General features: G+C 46.1%; 1 protein-coding gene across 4 annotated transcripts in view; it reads right to left on the reverse strand.

Annotated features, from left to right (window-relative positions):
• SSBP3 (single stranded DNA binding protein 3) overlaps positions 1-20,130 on the reverse strand; it is a 116,938-nt gene that overhangs the window by 96,080 nt on the left and 728 nt on the right. For all 4 annotated transcript variants that reach the window (XM_089666576.1, XM_089666574.1, XM_089666573.1 and 1 more), the window contains exon 2: positions 389-461. In XM_089666576.1, coding sequence (XP_089522702.1) covers positions 389-461 — 73 coding nt within the window. The remainder of the gene's footprint in view (positions 1-388; positions 462-20,130) is intronic.

The raw sequence follows: 20,130 nt of genomic DNA on the forward strand, positions 1-20,130 counted from the left end.
CTATTAGACACAAAAAACCCAATTTAGAATATATAGGATGGTACTCTGAAACCTTTAAATGGTACAAATGTTTCATATTAGGCTTTGGAAATCAACTGCATTTCTCAAAGTGAGTTATCTAGAAATAATACAACCTTCGGAATTATCTGCTTGAAGTTAAAGAATTGATACATGAAATGTCACAGTGAAGGAAAAAAAAAAAACAAAAAAAAAAAACAAAAAAAAAAAACAAAAAAAAAAACAAAAAAACACAAATTACGGTACACACACACACACACACACACACACACACACACACACGAGGACCTCTTGACCAATTGCACTCATCGCTGCTAACTGACAAGGATGCAACCTAAAACAAATATGAAGCTCAAAGTCCAGGTCTCACCTCAGACAGGAACGTCTGTGCAGATTTCTGGGCGCCAACATGTAGCAAGTATTCATATACATAAAGAGCAAGCCTGTGAGACAAACAAAAAAAACAAATATATGAAAAAGTGTAATGCAAGTGTAAAGCAGACAGGTCGATCATTCAAACAGGTCCAAAGCCTTTTTTAAGTGCATGTTCCTCTTTTCTTAAAGGGCAAATCAATTATTAAAACCCCCACATTTTGCTCCCCACGTCCTGCCCTATTATTCTGACCTCAGAAGCAGACTGATGAAGGTTTTAAAATGTTAGTCGTGCCCAGGTATGAAAATGCATCTGTATTGGAGAACAACATAAGCCACAAGCAAGCCGTTTTTTTTTTTTTTTTTCCAATATAAAAATAAAAAGGTATTTACAAAACAGCTAAATACGTGACTAAAAAGCACAACCAAGAATATTTTGGTGGTTTTAGCTAGTTTTATGCAGCCCAGCCAGATCTCGACGGCTACTGCAGCAAAGCTTGGTCAAGATCCATCCAGCCTGTTAATTGGACAATGAGGAAGAAGCACAACAGGGAAAAAATCATCCTTCTACTCATTTCAGCACTGCTGTGCATCCAACTGGCTCCATTAGGTTTCCTTTATCTCTAATCTGGTGGTAGAACCTCACTAATTAAAAGTTCCAGGTGTTCATAGCTGCTGGAGCCATAGTCTCACTCGTTTGTTGACTTTACTTTAAATTATGAAGGATGGCAGAGAAAGTATGGTGGACAACCCAACACTCAGTGGGGAACAATGGCAAAGAGAACTCACCACCACATTAGAGGTGATTAAGCTCAGCAAAAATGGAATAGGAAACCTGTACCAAGAAACATGGAGGCCGTCACTGCTAACCTTCTGAAAAAGCTGGTTTCCTGGCTCTGTTGTGTCAATGCTTTTAGTCACTGACCACAAGGAGAGAGCCAGAGATGTCAGAAGGAAGACAAAACTAAAAATATTATCAAAGCCATTGGATCAATAGCATATCGGGCAACTTTGAATTTCTGAAGTTAAGAATTGGAACGTCTGCTTTTCTCTCAATACAGATTCCGCTTACATGACAAAACTGTCACATTGCCCATTCAAACCACCAGGTGTTGGCTATGGTTGAAGCTCATAAAAAGTGTTGACGTCAACCCTTCTGTCGTGTAACTGGCCACAAGGTCCATGCACTGCATCTTGGGAGGAGGTCACATGCTCCTCCATACTCTAAAGCACGGGTGTCAAACTGGTGGCCCGCCAGCTGTTGCCAAACTACAAGTCCCATGAGGTATTGCAAGACTGACAGTTCCAAGCATGACTCCCAAAGGCAGAGTCATGATGGGACTTGTAGTTTTACAACAGCTGGAAGGCCACCAGTTTGACACCCCTGCTCTAAACCATTGGTTGTCAACTTATGAGCTAAAGGGGGCCTCAAATGTGGCCCCTCACACCAAGGGGAGGAACAGAATGTTCAATGTATGTAATGCCTGGCAGTCAAACTGCAGATCTAATAGAGGAAAGGAGGATCAGAGAGTGTGGACAGGATACATTTTTGGTTAGGGATATGCTACAAAAGACAATATGAAACTGAGAACATGTTACATGAGGCAAATCCAGATCAATGCTATTACCCTAAACAATGTTCCCATTACAGACCGCTGAGGCCTGAGTTCCGCACATCATAAACCAAAGGGCCAAAGATTGGGCATCAGGGCTCTGAAGCCACCAGCTATGTTACAGTGCTGGTCCGAGGGGAAGAAGCAACAGCGGTGCAGTGCACAGGCAAGTATATAGTGATTGGGGGTGACATCCCTTTAAATTAAACTTTGGAGGCAGAATAACCTTCTACGTGGTTACAAAGTTAATCAGTAGAACATGATGGGCAAACGTTTTTCAATGTACTCAACTGTTGCATTTTAGATCCAGAATAAGGCAGAACAAAAATCACTCTACTATTAGTAGTACAACTGTTGCTCGTTTGCCACACAGAAGAAAAAAAAAATCGTTCCTGGCCCTGCAAGGGTAGTCGTCGTAATAGAACCCAGAACATATATAACAAACGTTTCAGAAATATTATGTTCTGAAGAACTTCATTTGAACTGATATGAATGCCCAACGGAGGTCAAACCACCTACAATATGATATTCGGGGCTTCTTGGCAAAGTGCAGCAACGCAACCCCTTGGAATGAATGAAGTGAGCACTATGTTTTATCGCAGTCATGCAAATTTGCTTGCACTGGAAAACATAAAGGGACAACATATCTTGTATGAAAAACATCTTAAAAGAGAAAATTACAAAAGACCTCCTGCGCTCACAAGGACTCCTACCCTATAACCATAAGCTGCTGACACTAAACTTATACCCAAAATAAGTGAATAAACAGTGCAAAAATTATGAGTGCAGCAGTTCATCCTGATGAAGTCACAAAGTGGGCGTGACGCAACTAGTCAGTACGTGGGGAGGAGCTTCCGGTAATCGTGGTGACGTCATTTCCGGCGTGGGGGCCATATTGGAACACCCTGTGTATTACCCATGCAGTACACCCATAGCATGTGGTAGGAGGCTGGAAGATTCATTGTTTTGTGAGTGGAAATCTACTTTTTATACCGATTACCAATAAAATTACTGGTTGCACTATGGAGGGTCTCTGCTTGTGTCTTACTATGACCCTGGGAGGAGCTGGCTGCTAAACTGGTGGACGCTGGAGGAGGAAGATATTTTCTAGAGAGTGATCCATACTGATAGGATCGTGTGATCCTGAAAGCGTGCTGGCCCCTTGGGGTCTAAGGAAGGAGGTGAGGGGGCATTTTGGCTGTTAAGGATTGTCACGTGTGAATCATGTACACTGCACATAATTTTGCATGAAGAGTGGAGTGTGACGTTCATCATTAAGCATAGCATCATCAGTATTCTTATTATTAACTTTGGACTTTTTCTCGTATTTGAATTATCGTTCATTCCTTTGTGCATTTTTTGTGTGGCACTGTTTATTATTAGTATATATGTTATTATAGTATATATTACTTTATTTTCACGTTTTTGCACGAGATATTCCCCATGAGGGAATACATGCATGACACTGTATATGTATTGAGTATCTTGGATTTATTTTGGGGATTGAGTATATATTGTATTACGGTTCTATTAGATACTAATTAGCGCTGCACTCATAATCTTAAAGAGAAACCCCACAAAAAAATTTCACGCCAACATTTTGGGAGGAGTGTGTACTGTGCAAGTTACACTTCCCTTCCAAGTGTCTTAGGCTTGGTCTTTATAGGCTGTCATTGACACCTATAAAAAGCAATCTGCAGTCAGATGACTTTTCAGAGGAGTTTGACAGCTGGTAAAGAGGCAATATGTTGCCTTCTCACTGCCTGTATTAACCCTATAACTGCCACACTGCAATGCCACAACCACAAGCATGCAGTCATGCAGAGGTTGCAGTGCGACCCTGTTCACTTGAAGTGGTAGTGTCCATCAAATGCGACCAAGGGTTTATTTCTTGCTCTATCTGCAGCAAAGCATTGTAGCAGGTGTACACCCCTGCCCACTGCCTTTGCAGTTTATTGGGGAGCAGTTAAAATGTGTCTCAACCATGCGTTTTTATTGCCCCCCCCAATACACACACACACCAAAAGTATAAACAAGCCTTTAATGCAAGTTCTGTGGAAAGACCTCAGCATTCTCCACCATTTTGCTGGTATTGGGGTGCTTCTGTTCCCAGTACCCCGTTTGACATTTTGTGAACTGCAGAACATGGCCTGTTCAATGGGGGACAAATACTTCCAAGCAATTGGGTCAGAAACTGTAGGGAGAGATGAAATTTCACCATAGTGATCCAAGCAAAGGACAAAACAAGCAAGCATACTTTACCATCACCTCTTCCCAGGGCAGCCGATACGGCAGTACAGCCAGCCCTCCTTTATGGCACACAAGGTTTTGTCACCCCACAACCTCACGTTAATGAGCCATAAGGGCTCATTTACGCAGGTACTGTGGATGTGTGAATGAGTGATCGGTTTGTATGTCTGAAGCCATCTGTTACTCTATGGCAGGGGTGCAAACTCCATTTCATTGCGGGCCGTATCAGCATTACGGTTGCCCTCAAAGGATCGGTTGTTATCTGTATGACTAGAGCACCCCACCCCCTATACATCAGATGTCAAGAATCCCCACCCTCCCAAACATCACCATGCACCCCCTTTGGGGGCAGAGCTGGGAAGAAGAAACTGCAGGGTCTGGAGGTGGACCAGAGGAGTAGTGCAGTCAGTTACCAGAGTCTTCTTAATGCAGAGACCAGGGGAGGAGGAGAGCAATGGGTGCTGCAGCTGCACTGAGAGGTGCAGGATCTGGCGGAGGAGTTCTGTCCTCCTCTCTGCTGCTGACTACTTAGACAAGGTGGAGGCAGAGACAAGGGGAGTACCGTAGCTGCAGGAGAGGTGCAAGGGCCACATGAAATGGCCTGGAGGGCCGGATTCGGCCCATGGGCCTGGTGTTTGACACCTGTGCTCTATGGGCATGCAGCATTTGTATGAACACAGCTGCAGGTCCTAATTGGGGCAGCACTGTGGCTAAATGGTTAGCACGTCCGCCTGGCAGTACTAGGGTCGCTAGTTCGAATCCCAACCACTGCACCACCTGCCTGGAGTTTGCATGTTCTCCCTGTGCGGGTTTCCTCCGGGTACTTCGGTTTCCTCATACATTCCAAAGACATGCTGGTAGGTAAATTAGACCCTGTCTAAATTGTCCCTAGTATGTGTATGTATGAATGGAAGTTAGGGACCTTGGATTGTACACCCCTTGAGTTTTAGGGACTGATGTGAATGTATAATATACAGGTGAAACTCAAAAAATTAGAATATCATGCAAAAGTTCATTTATTTCAGTAATGCAACTTAAAAGGTGAAACTAATATATGAGATAGACTCATTACATGCAAAGCAAGATAGTTCAAGCCGTGATTTGTTATAATTGTGATGATTATGGCTTACAGCTCATGAAAACCACAAATCCACAATCTCAGAAAATTAGAATATTGTGAAAAGGTGCAATATTCTCGGCTCAAAGTGTCCCACTCTAATCCGCTAATTAAGCCATAACACCTGCAAAGGGTTCCTGAGCCTTTAAATGGTCTCTCAGTCTGATTCAAAAGTGTTGGGGACTTTCACAAGGAGTGGACTGAGGCTGGAGTCAGTGCATCAAGAGCCACCACACACAGACGGATCCTGGACATGGGCTTCAAATGTCATATTCCTCTTGTCAAGCCGCTCCTGAACAACAAACGTCAGAAGCGTCTTACCTGGGCTAAAGAAAAACAGACCTAGTCTGTTGCTCAGTGGTCCAAAGTCCTCTTTTCTGATGAGAGCAACTTTTGCATCTCATTTGGAAACCAAGGACCCAGAGTATGGAGGAAGAATGGAGAGGCACACACTGCAAGATGCTTGAAGTCCAGTGTGAAGTTTCCACCATCTGTTTTGATTTGGGGAGCCATGTCATCTGCTGGAGTTGGTCCTCTGTGCATCATTAAGTCCTGGGTCAACGCAGCCGTCTACCAGGAGATTTTGGAGCACTTCATGCTTCCTTCTGCAGACAAGCTTTATGGAGATGCTGACTTCATTTTCCAGCAGGACTTGGCACCTGCCCACACTGCCAAAAGCACCAAAACCTGGTTCAATGTCCGTGGGATTACTGTGCTTGATTGGCCAGCAAACTCGCCTGACCTAAACCCCATAGAGAATCTATGGGGCATTGCCAAGAGAAAGATGAGAGACATGAGACCGAACAATGCAGAAGAGCTGAAGGCCGCTATTGAAGCATCCTGGTCTTCCATAACACCTCAGCAGTGCCACAGGCTGATAGCTTCCATGCCACGCCGCATTGAGGCAGTGATTGCTGCAAAAGGGGCCCAAACCAAGTACTGAGTACATATGCATGCTTATACTTTTCAGAGGTCCGATATTGTTCTATGTACAATCCTTGTTTTATTGATTGCATGTAATATTCTAATTTTCGGAGATTGTGGATTTGGGGTTTTCATGAGCTGTAAGCCATAATCATCACAGTTATGACAAATCACGGCTTGAACTATCTTGCTTTGCATGTAATGAGTCTATCTCATATATTGGTTTCACCTTTTAAGTCGCATTACTGAAATAAATGAACTTTTGCACGATATTCTAATTTTTCGCGTTTCACCTGTACATGTAAAGTGCCGTGTAAACGGACGGCGCTATATAAGTACCTGAAATAAATAATCTGAAAGGTATGCAGGTGGGGGTGAATGGTCCTGAAGTAACATCACCTGTGTTCGGGGCTGTACACCCACATCAAATTAGGACCTGTGGCTGTGTTCATACAGTTGCTGCGTCCCCATTGCACAACATAGGCTGCCTGCACACAGCTTCAGCCATATAAACAAACCACTGATTTACACTGTACAGGCCACAGCGTCCATGTGCGAGTTTTGTGTCTGCTAATAATGAATTTAGTGTATTTCATATTATTTGTACAGAGCCCCATGATTTATAACAGCAGCCCCCCCCAAGCACTGAAGGGACTGTTATAATAGCTTTATACAATGCATATTAGGTTAGTGGTACTTTTATTACAGCTCTGAGGTACTGAACGATAGTTAAATCCATTAAACAGTAACAAGCACATAGGAACCCTAGAGACCTTGTCACCAGACCATTTATTACAATAATGTTCCCATAAGATATGTGCATTTGATGTATTTTACATTTGTCATTTGCCTGTAAAAGCCCCCCCCCTTCCCCCCATGTGTAGACTTCAAGAAGTCCTGAGACTGCTGTTGGGTGCCACCATCTTGGAAGTGACATCAGCAGCCACAGCAAACTCAGATCTGTCCCTCCCCCTCCCTCTAGTAAGGAATTCCACTTTTCCTTCATAAAAAGGTCATGAAGGGAGGGGAGAAGGAGCTGGATCAGCACAGACAGTAGACACTAACAAAAGAGCAAAAGAGGAGAGGGTTACGACGTGCCAAAACAGAGAGAAGGGTGTGCTAAGGAATTGATTTTTCCTGAAGAAGTCAAATTTGCTAGCAAACTCAAAGGCACATTGCAAGTGAATAAAACACTGATGGAAAGGAAAAATGCTGCAATACGCATTTACAAAACTGACCTTTCTGTGCTTTTAGAACCAGAAACCTCTCCTGCGCTCTATGACCCAGAATAAGGGTGGATGGATGCAACCAGAAGTTGAAAAATTCGACCAACAATGCATATAGGGTTGTGCAGCTCTAAACAAGGCTGGGGAAGCCCGACCAGTACTGCAAAGTGAAACAAAAAAGCGCACCAACCTTGCGCATTACCTCAGTAAACCATCATTTTATTCAATTCAGAATGATACTCACAAACAACGAACAATTTGATTGATTTACTTCATTGTTGCGAGTATCATTCTGAATATAATAAAATTATGGTTTACTGAGATAATGCGCAAGGTTGGTGCGCGCTCTTGTTTCACTTTCTGTGCTTTTACCTGATTTTTTTTATGTTGGTGATAGGGTCTCTTAACCTCTTCACGCCGGCCAAACGCAAATGTGCAGCCTCCCGGCGTCTGGGCCTAGACGCCGAGCGGCCGCACATTTGCGTTCTATTAAAAAAGGACATATGTGCTGAGAGCGCGCTCCCAGCACACATGTTCATTACTCATGGAGAGGTCCCGATCTCCTCCTTCGATCGGGACCTTTCCCAATCATGTGACCGCCGTCACTCAAAAATCCCGCCCCGCCTCCCAGCTTCTGAAACTCTTAAAAGGCCGGGAGGTGCCGGCGTGAAGGGGTTAAAAATGATGCTTTCAAAAATCTGTTCAAACTATCACTGAAGAATGGCGTACATGGTCTACGTTACAGACCCTTCCTCGTGAAATGACAAATAAAACAATAGAACAGGCGTGCTCAACTTTCACAAACGACGCAAAAGCTAAAATGAAATTTATAGGTACTGACGTGCAAGATGGAAAAATTAATCTGACCACCCCATGGATAGAAGTCCTGACACTGTAATGTATGCATCATTGTAGGCAGTACATTGGTGTACAAGCTGTTCTAGTTCTGCAGAGCAAAGCATTGTTCTCTCTGGGCCTATGGTCAGTCCCATGAATATGCATCTATGCTAACGCTGGGGAGGGGGGGGGGGGGAAACTGGATGGAAAGATTGCAAGTTCGCTTTGCCTTTTCTTCTGTTGACAAAATGAGTTCAGAACTCAAAAAGGCCTAGCCCACCTTTTACAAAAATGTCTGGCTACTTCCACACGGAGGAGTTTTTGAAGCGTTTTTCCGTTAGTCCTCATGCACATTGGACATTTTTACAGTGGCTGTTTTTGGCTTTTGACGTTTTTTTTCTACAGTTAGTAAAACCCCCCAGCATGTTCTCCTATGTATCCATGCACACATAGACTTGAATCAACGTTTTTTTGGCAGGGGGTTTTCTGGCTGGAAAAAAAAAAAACACAGGACTAGTGGGTTTCTAGAGGAGTTTTTTTTTAGCTGTAAAAACACTAATGCTGAAAAACGCGGCAAAACAGCATTTTTGGACTTTAACAAAAAAAATATATTTTTTTTTTTGGTCAACCACTTCCCGTTTGGCCGCTGTATATAAAATGGCCGGACGTTGGCAGTCCAGGGTTCATAAATGGCGCCCATTATTTTGGATTGTGCGCGTTCCGAGAGTGCGCGCACCACGAACTGGTGCCCGCTGTGTCCTCTGGACACAGCGGAACAACGATCGCTGTACAGGACTTCTGTGTGAGGTCCCGATCATGTGATCACTGATTGGCCAATCAGTGATCACATGAATAGGTGTAAGCAAGATGTCCCTTCTGACATCATTGCTTACTACGTGTGAAATCAATGAATGGTTACAGAGATCACATGGTAAAAGGCTATTCACAACAGCCTTGTACCATGTGACAAGCTGTGACCAATCACAGCTCACACAGTATTTCTCAATGGTTGCAAGAATGCAGCCAGAGAGAATGAGAAATGATTGCTTTTACAGCCTTTATGGGTGTAAAAGCAATTGGTGTAAATAAAAAATAAAAATCTTCATCACCCTCCACAAGTAGTACAGTGTCGCTATGGTGACACTGTACTGCTAGGGTGACAGCATGTTAAAAAAAAACCACATAATATAAAAAGAAAATAAATAAAAATTTATTTAAATCATAATTTTTGGTTATAAGCTAATTGGGTTATTTTTTTTTTTTTTTAACTAAAAAGATAACTGAATAAATTTTGGCCAAGATTTATGAAGAAAGATTATTTGCAAACTTTTATAAGAAAAACACTTTTCAAAAATTTTGAACTTTTTCGTTTATATAGCAAAAAAACAAAAACCCAGTGGTGAATAAATACCACCAAAATAAAGTTTTATCTGTCTCAAAAAATGCTAAAAAAACTTCATATGGGTGCAGTGTTGCATGACCGCGCAATTGTCAAAGCGCGACAGCGCTGAACGCTAAAAATTAGTCTGGACAGGAAGGGGGTGAAAGTGTACGGACATGAAGTGGTTAAAAAAAAAAAAACCTTCAAATGCGAATAATGCGGCAAAACACTGCTTAACGCTAATGCAAAAATGCTGAAAAACTCACGTTAATGTGACAGCTAACGTTACCAGTGTGCATGGAGCCTAATAATTTTCATTTCTGCAATGACACCTGAAGAGCATTACGACTTTGATCAGTGCGCTGCGGGTGTAATGCACAGACTCCTGCATTGTTTACATCCCAGCCCCATTGTCCATATGGCGCTATGGACCTTCTGCTATGGGGCTGCAGGAAGTAAACAAGTGCTGTAACAACTCCGCACGTGTGCCAGTGCGATCTGGGAGTCACTCTGCCGTGGTGGCAGATGGAACATGTAATCCTCCTGTTCACAGATCAGTGCATGGATGACATGGCTGTGCAGGCAGAGCCACACGTGGCCGTTCTACTTTCAAAAAAGCAAGTTCCATGGAACCCCGTGGGTAGTTAGGGAATTTGACCATTTTTTTTTTTATTTTACACACATGGGCATTTTGAATCACGGGCAGAATCTCGTGATTCGGACCACAATTTCAAAATGTTCTGCTAAAACGACAAATCGCAGAACCACATGTTCAGGTGCGATTCATTTTTACGACACCTGAAAACATGGTGCGGTTCTGTCACGATAAATTGCCCTGCAATTGCAGCAAACCGTGTTGCCCCCCAAAAAATTCAGGAACTTCTTTTGGGCATCACGCGTCGTGCGGTGCAGTTTATCGTGCGACAATTGAGGCAGAACTGCACCACGTTTTCAACAGAACATGTGGTTCTGTGATTTGTCATTTTAGCAGTGTTTTGTAATCTCTCTCGGCCAGATTTGTGGTGATTCAAAACACCCTAGTGTGAATGGGGCCTAAGGACTAACTTAACTTGACTTAACAGCATCTGTGGCGCGGAGGCATCAAATCCTCGGCACCAAGGGATCAGCGCATGCTGCTTATAGCCACAGATCGCTGAATGGCTGTATATGGCCACGTTCTAGGAAATGTTGATGGCGTCTGCATCAGCATTTACCTGTGCTCCTCCCCAAATGAGATAGTGGCATGTCCAGGAAGAAGCGTCGTACACACATGGAGGTAAAAGCTGATGCAGAAGCCCTTCACGTTTACTTCAGCCATTCGTTTGTATTGGCGTGTTTAAGCAGCACTTGCGGCTCCCCAGGCACCAGAAAGCGCCAGTGATTTTACGCCTCAGCACACTGGTATGGTTCCATGAGCAGGAGGCCCAATATGGATGCAACTTTAAATGTGGTCACAAAGGACTAGTGTATATAAAGTCACAATGTTTGGGTTTTTTTAGGCTTGCAGAAGGGTTAGAACCCCTTTCAGTCCTTATCTAATTGCTCCGGTAGAGAGCTTTGCCCTCACTTCCTGTTGACAACATTTTAGCAGACAGGAAGTAAGGGGAGCTCGCCAACAGCTACAAAGACAAAAAAATAAAAATGCTTTTCTTTAGTAGAGTAGGAAAAGCCTGACGCCTCTGTTGGATTATTTTATTGCCATCTGACCCCTGATGAAGGTTCTCATTCACTTCCTGTCCTGTAACTCTGCAACATCCTGGTTGGTCATTTGTTGAGATTGAAGACCTCACTGACCAACAGGAATGCTCAGGACAGGAGTGGGTGTTGAAAAGTTTGACTTTTACAGGAAAAGTCAAGATTTCCATATGTATCCCCCTTGTCTATAACTCGGGATTCAACCAGTGTTGACATGCATTTTCCATCATATGTTCAGTTTCTAGTGGTGGGTTTAGTTTAAGTGCCCAGTCATACTGGTGCGATTTGGGAATTTAATTTGCACCTAAAATCGCATCTAATGAATGTTAAGGTCAGTGTCTTAAGATGCGCAAATTCTAAAAGTAGTTCTTGAGTGACTTATTCTGCAGTTTTGTTGCGATTTCACATACATAGAATATAATGGAAATCGCACTGCAAATTGCAAGAAATCGTTGAAAATCTTCACAAAGTAGCAACAAAGTCTTCAGGAATTGCTCCTGAAATTGCACATAAATCACAGCGGTGTGACCGATGACTTTAATCTGAACTCCAGCCAGATAAAGACCATAATCAATGAAGTTCTGTATTCATGAATACATCACTAAGCACCCGGTCACATCAAAGCCGATTTTGAAATCGTGCGACTTACAGTGAAGTCGTACGATTTCAAAATCGGGTGACCTGACGATTTCAGTTGCGATTTGCAAGACATCTGACACAGTTGTCTATGCAAATCGCAACAAAAGTAATACATGCACTGGTGCGGCTCCGACTAAGTCAGAACAGCACCGATATGACCGCTCTAATACCAGACAATAGGGTGCAACTTGGCAACGATTTGCAAGTCGCATGGTATGCAAATTGCATGCCGAATCGCACCTGATGTGACCGGGGTGTAAACATAATTTTTTAAAGCCTGACATACAAGTACCTGAATCTGACTTGGCATCAGCCTCTTCAGGTCCCTGCACAGCAGAGCTTAGACTAGAGCAGGGGTCTCCAAACTTTGTAAACAAAGAACCACTTTATCGTCCTTCAGACTTTAGGGGCCCCTCCCACCTACCAAGTGGCCCCACAGCAAACAGCTTTCCATCAGGGCACCCAAGCAGTCTTGCTCTCGAGCTGTTGCGCGTCCATTCACACGGAGCTATAGCTCGCCCCTGCTCCTCTCTCTCCACATTGGCTCACTGGCTGATAGCAGCGGGAGCCAATGGCTTCTGCCAATGAGGAGGGAGAGTCCCTGGAGAGCCGAGGCTCTCGTGCACATCGCTGAATCAGGATGGGGCTCAGGTAAGTATCGGGTGGGGGGGCTGGGGTAGCTGCTGCACACTCTGTTTTTACCTTCATGCATAGAATGCATGAAGGCAAAAAAACCTTCAGCCTTCAGAACGACTTAAAGACTCCAAAGTCACACGATTTTTAATGCTACTTTGGAGCACAACTTTGAAAAGCTTTGCACATTTTGGTGAATTGGTTCAGGGACACACTGGATACCCTTAGCTACTATTGTGGCCTTGCTGGGTGTCCCATGCATCTCTATACCTTTAGGCTAAGTTCACATCTGTGCGGGTGGTGCCGCTGCGGATCCGCTCAAAAATCCATGCAGCCGCACCACCCACACAGAAGAATGCGGAACCGCAGGCAGGTGCCATTAATTCTAATGGCACCCCACCCGCACTGGAAATCGCAACCGTACTGGGAACCGAGGTTCCAATGCACGCTGCGTTTTCAGAAGACATGCAGGGACTTCTTCCCTGCGTGTCCCGGGGCACAGGAGTCCATTCAAATGAATGGACTCTCGTGCCCGCACAAAACGCGGCCCACAGGAATGCAGATATGTGAACCAGGATTAAAGGATGGGTGGGATCCATCCAGGCAAATCTGCTCTTAATCTATCCACTGCTATAGGTGCTCCAGCTTGGAAGACTCAAAATTATAGTTAGGACCGCTGTAGACAGGGGTGCCTTGAAGTGGCCACTGCAGCTTACACATATTTGCAAATGTGTGACTAAACCCCCTGCTTATAATGTGAGCGGTTAGGGTTAGTTTGGTTATGTTGCAGGCTGGCAAGTCAGCTGGGAATTTTTGTCTGCGTTATAAGTTATAGATTGGGGTGGTTGCCACTTGTTTGAACATAGTCAAGGCAGTTTTGCCTCATGTCCTATTGCATTTGTTTGTTGAAAGATGCATTGAAAAAAGTGGGACGTGTTGCATTTTTGTGCACAGCAATCTACTATACTATCTATAACGCATCGCAACGTGCTGCCGCAGACAGAATTATGGAGATGTCAAGCTAAAATTACATAAAAAAAAAAAAAAAAAAAAAAGGAAGAAGAAGAGGGGGATGCACTGTGATGCACAAATCATTGCACTGCAATGTGTTTTACAACCCATCACAGCATGTACAATGCACACCAGCAGGCGCATTATGTGTACCTTAACGCGTGAATGACCCCTAAATGTATACGGAGGAATGCCATTTCTTGCTATTTTGTGAGCGGCAGAGGGTAGAAAGCAAAGCGAGGGGAAAGGAAGCTCATGTTACTATGAAACAGACAGGGGAAGCAGGAAAACTAAAGAGACAGGATATAAAAGAACTAGACAGAGAACCGGAGTGTCTGACCATCGCAGAGTGGTGGCAGCCATATTACCAGGGAAAGCAGCCAATCAAACTGAAAGGCCCAAGTGACATCATTGAGGCATCACATGTCCAAAACAATTGAATGTCTACATTTGTCCTTGCTCAGCCCACTATTTGGTACCAGTTAAAGCAGACCAGTCACCTAGACAAGCAAAGTCATTCGATAATCTACATGGTGTAAGTTTATAATATTGCTTTGGCTTTTGCTTCTTTCAGTCTGTATAAAGTTGCCACCATGGGTACTACAGAACATTGCCACCACAGAATATTTAAAGGTTGTCACTTGAAGTTTAGTGTAATGGCTCTTGTCATGACATGTGATATATTGACAAAGTGGCAGGAATTTTTAAGATAATGTTGTTCTTGATGGGTGGGTGCAACAAACCCATTACAAATACCTGTATAGAAGAACTGAAATTCTACCTCTCCTCCTGCCTACACTACTCAAAACTATTCTGTTGCAAAGAACGGATCCCCCCAAAATGTGGCAAGAAAACAGACACTTCCTGCAAGCGATTCCCTGCACCCCCTTGGTTCCTCCTCCTGACCTCCACATCAGTAATGATGGGGAGGTCAACTAGAGAGCCAATGAGAACTGTAGAGATCGACATTCCAGAAGAGTTGGTTTCCCAGTGGACTTTGAAGGGCCAGTTCTTTGCAAAAGAGCAGAGATGAGAGGCTTGGGTGTCAAGAAAGGTATTCAGTCTGATCTTTACAGGTACATGCTTGGCTGTAAAGGATTTGCAAAGAACGGATCCCCTCAAAATGTGGTAAGAAAATGGACACTTCCTGCAAGGGATTCCCTGCACCCCATGGTTCCTCCTCCTGAACTCCACATCAGTAATGATGGTGAGGTCAACTAGAGAGCCAATGAGAACTGTAAAGATCGACATTCCAGAAGAGTTGTTTTCCCAGTGGACTTTGAAGGGCCAGTTCTTTGCAAAAGAGCAGAGATGAGAGGCTTGGGTGTCAAGAAAGGTATTCAGTCTGATCTTTACAGGTACATGCTTGGCTGTAAAGGATTTATAATGTGACGGGGTCCCTTAAATAAGCTTGGCGCTCTGTTTTTTTTATGTATTCACAAAAGGCAAAATATGCAGTGTAACAGTGCCAAGAAACCTACAATATTGTTTTCTTCTTTGTAAACCAAATAACCATCAAGGTAGACATACTCACAAGGCATTTATATGGTGTTTACGTAAAACAAAATTTCTTTAGTATAGGATAGACACAGGGTAAACACGAGTCATACAAGACCTTTGGGACCATATAAAGATACTTGTAGGTCAATAATAGAAACAAAACTGGTAAGTAGAAAAATTTCCCATAGTGGATCAAATCCTGGTGGTGACCAGTAAATATATTATTGGCTCTTAAACACCAAACTTTTTATTCCCTTCAGTTTGGAACCTCAAAGTCTCAAAAGGTGCAGAATATATGGAAGAGTAAAAACTGGAGGAGATAAATGCCGTTTGAGGGTACAGTTCTGAATGAGAGAGTAGGAGTAAGAACACCATACGTCACACAGCACAGATGGAGCTTAACACGTCATGTCAAACGCCACACAGCCATACGGAATGTCCTTATCATAAGTAAAAGCAACAGACTCTACAAATCTAAGCCAGATCGCACACTAGCATGACAGGAAAGCCGCTGAAGGTGTACAGTTCTAGTAAACATAAGAAATGAATGATAAACCACCGGTTAAGCAAGGGATTTCTAGAGAAGTAAATGTTCAAAGCAGAAGAGTCTTACATAGGTAGCAGTATTAAACTGGTGAACACCAAATCACCACGCTGGCGGAGCGGTAGAACGTCAAAACACCACGCTGGCGGAGCGGTAGAACGTCAAAACACCACGCTGGCGGAGCGGTAGAACGTCAAAACACCACGCTGGCGGAGCGGTAGAACGTCAAAACACCACGCTGGCGGAGCGGTAGAACGTCAAAACACCGCGCTGGCGGAGCGGTAGAGCGTCAAAACACCGCGCTGGCGGAGCGGTAGAGCGTCAAAACACCGCGCTGGTGGAGCTGTAGTGCATCAAAACACCACGCTGGTGGAGCGGTAGAGCATCAAAACACCACGCTGGTGGAGCGGTAGAACACCAAAACACCACGCTGGTGGAGCGGTAGAACATCAAAGCACCACGCTGGTGGAGCGGTAGAACATCAAAACACCACGCTGGTGGAGCGGTAGAACATCAAAACACCACGCTGGTGGAGCGGTAGAACATCAAAACACCACGCTGGTGGAGCGGTAGAACATCAAAACACCACGCTGGTGGAGCGGTAGAACATCAAAACACCACGCTGGTGGAGCGGTAGAACATCAAAACACCACGCTGGTGGAACGGTAGAACATCAAAACACCACGCTGGTGGAGCAGTAGAACATCAAAACACCACGCTGGTGGAGCGGTAGAACATCAAAACACCACACTGGTGGAACGAGAGAGAGATCATCAAAGATCATGAGGTTGTGCAGTGATTGGTTAGGTAGGCTGAACACTAAACATATAGAAGGAGTAAATCTAGAAGTAGGAGTAAAGCGAGGACATCAATGGAGACCCGCTTTGAGGAACACCAGACATCACAAAATGGGTACAGAGAGCAGGGATCATCAGACATAAAGGTGATTAAGTTAGAGATGACACTCGGCATGAATTTTAGGGAACAGCCTTTATTGGGGATAGTAGAGACAAGACCATGTTTGCCATCACTGGGGTGCCTGGCTGACAAGAAATACCAGACTTTTCTATAGGAATGAACAGTTAGGAGACATCAGAATTTACAAGGAGGGTCAATGACCAGAAATAGTACACCAGGGACAACATAGGGGTGGATGAATTTGGGTTACATAGGAGCAGCACCAGACGGCTAAAAATAGTATATGGTTAAAGTGGCAGAACATACCTCTACAGCAGTTAATGACTAAAGGGGCCCCAGAAACACCCACTAGGGGGATAGTTTAAGTGGGGGGGGGGGGGTGTAAAGAGACACTAGATACCACACTGGAGCATACCTAGAGGAACACCAGAAACATCCACGTGGGGTAAACAGTTATCAAACACCGGAAAACACCAGAAGAACTAAAGAGCAACGACAACCATTATAGGGGAACAGCTAAAGGGAGGCCAAATATACTTCATGGTTGAATAATTAAAGAGGAAGCAGACATCACTACAGGACTGAATGGATAGAGGGACTCTAGATATCATTAGAAGGATGAACTGATAAGGGAGCAGTACATAACTAGAGGGGTAGATGTTACTAGGACATCACAGGCTGTTACAGAGCAGAAGCAATCCTCATAGTATGTCTTCGTGGATAAAGAGACACATGGCATTACCATAGGGATAAATGGAGGGACTTCGGAGATCAGTACAGTGGTGATATGTAAAAGGAGATCACACATCACAATGGAGGAGAATGGAAGAGGGGCAGCAATCATAACTATGGAGGGATGGAGAGTCAGAAGTACAGCCAGCCTTACTATAGGACTAAATGGTTATAGGGGGCTCCACACATTTCTACAAGGGAATAATGGTTCATGAACAGCAGTCACTTTATACATGCTGACCATTTACAGGGAAAGCACACATCGCCATTGGGGGACCCCCCCCGGTTAAAGCTGAAAGCACACGTCGCCATTGGGGGACCCCCCCAATTAAAGGGGAAAGCACACATCGCCATTGAGGGACCCCCGGTTTAAGGGGAAAGCACACATCAACAGGGGGGAGGGCAAAGGGGGGCATAAAGGGGAAGCACACATCACCATTGGGGCCACCAGTTAAAGGAGCAGCACACATAGCCATAAGGGGACATCAGTTAAAGGGGAAGCACACATCACTGTAGGGGGACCACCGGTTAAAGGGGAAGCACACACTGCCATTGGTGATCACCGGTTAAAGTGCAAACACATAGCCATAAGGGGGGACCGTGGGTTACAGGGGAAGCACACAACCCCATAGGGGGACCGTGGGTTACAGGGGGAAGCACACAACCCCATAGGGGGACCGTGGGTTACAGGGGGAAGCACACAACCCCATAGGGGGACCGTGGGTTACAGGGGGAAGCACACAACCCCATAGGGGGACCGTGGGTTACAGGGGGAAGCACACAACCCCATAGGGGGACCGTGGGTTACAGGGGGAAGCACACAACCCCATAGGGGGACCGTGGGTTACAGGGGGAAGCACACAACCCCATAGGGGGACCGTGGGTTACAGGGGGAAGCACACAACCCCATAGGGGGACCGTGGGTTACAGGGGGAAGCACACAACCCCATAGGGGGACCGTGGGTTACAGGGGGAAGCACACAACCCCATAGGGGGACCGTGGGTTACAGGGGGAAGCACACAACCCCATAGGGGGACCGTGGGTTACAGGGGGAAGCACACAACCCCATAGGGGGACCGTGGGTTACAGGGGGAAGCACACAACCCCATAGGGGGACCGTGGGTTACGGGGGAAGCACACAACCCCATAGGGGGACCGTGGGTTACGGGGGAAGCACACAACCCCATAGGGGGACCGTGGGTTACAGGGGGAAGCACACAACCCCATAGGGGGACCGTGGGTTACAGGGGGAAGCACACAACCCCATAGGGGGACCGTGGGTTACAGGGGGAAGCACACAACCCCATAGGGGGACCGTGGGTTACAGGGGGAAGCACACAACCCCATAGGGGGACCGTGGGTTACAGGGGGAAGCACACAACCCCATAGGGGGACCGTGGGTTACAGGGGGAAGCACACAACCCCATAGGGGGACCGTGGGTTACAGGGGGAAGCACACAACCCCATAGGGGGACCGTGGGTTACAGGGGGAAGCACACAACCCCATAGGGGGACCGTGGGTTACAGGGGGAAGCACACAACCCCATAGGGGGACCGTGGGTTACAGGGGGAAGCACACAACCCCATAGGGGGACCGTGGGTTACAGGGGGAAGCACACAACCCCATAGGGGGACCGTGGGTTACAGGGGGAAGCACACAACCCCATAGGGGGACCGTGGGTTACAGGGGGAAGCACACAACCCCATAGGGGGACCGTGGGTTACAGGGGGAAGCACACAACCCCATAGGGGGACCGTGGGTTACAGGGGGAAGCACACAACCCCATAGGGGGACCGTGGGTTACAGGGGGAAGCACACAACCCCATAGGGGGACCGTGGGTTACAGGGGGAAGCACACAACCCCATAGGGGGACCGTGGGTTACAGGGGGAAGCACACAACCCCATAGGGGGACCGTGGGTTACAGGGGGAAGCACACAACCCCATAGGGGGACCGTGGGTTACAGGGGGAAGCACACAACCCCATAGGGGGACCGTGGGTTACAGGGGGAAGCACACAACCCCATAGGGGGACCGTGGGTTACAGGGGGAAGCACACAACCCCATAGGGGGACCGTGGGTTACAGGGGGAAGCACACAACCCCATAGGGGGACCGTGGGTTACAGGGGGAAGCACACAACCCCATAGGGGGACCGTGGGTTACAGGGGGAAGCACACAACCCCATAGGGGGACCGTGGGTTACAGGGGGAAGCACACAACCCCATAGGGGGACCGTGGGTTACAGGGGGAAGCACACAACCCCATAGGGGGACCGTGGGTTACAGGGGGAAGCACACAACCCCATAGGGGGACCGTGGGTTACAGGGGGAAGCACACAACCCCATAGGGGGACCGTGGGTTACAGGGGGAAGCACACAACCCCATAGGGGGACCGTGGGTTACAGGGGGAAGCACACAACCCCATAGGGGGACCGTGGGTTACAGGGGGAAGCACACAACCCCATAGGGGGACCGTGGGTTACAGGGGGAAGCACACAACCCCATAGGGGGACCGTGGGTTACAGGGGAAGCACACAACCCCATAGGGGGACCGTGGGTTACAGGGGAAGCACACAACCCCATAGGGGGACCGTGGGTTACAGGGGAAGCACACAACCCCATAGGGGGACCGTGGGTTACAGGGGAAGCACACAACCCCATAGGGGGACCGTGGGTTACAGGGGAAGCACACAACCCCATAGGGGGACCGTGGGTTA

The sequence above is a fragment of the Staurois parvus genome, unplaced genomic scaffold (genome assembly GCF_062004578.1).
Source record: "Staurois parvus isolate SC_StPar_1 unplaced genomic scaffold, SC_StPar_1.0 ptg002753l, whole genome shotgun sequence".
In the NCBI taxonomy this organism is placed as follows: Eukaryota; Metazoa; Chordata; class Amphibia; order Anura; family Ranidae; genus Staurois; species Staurois parvus.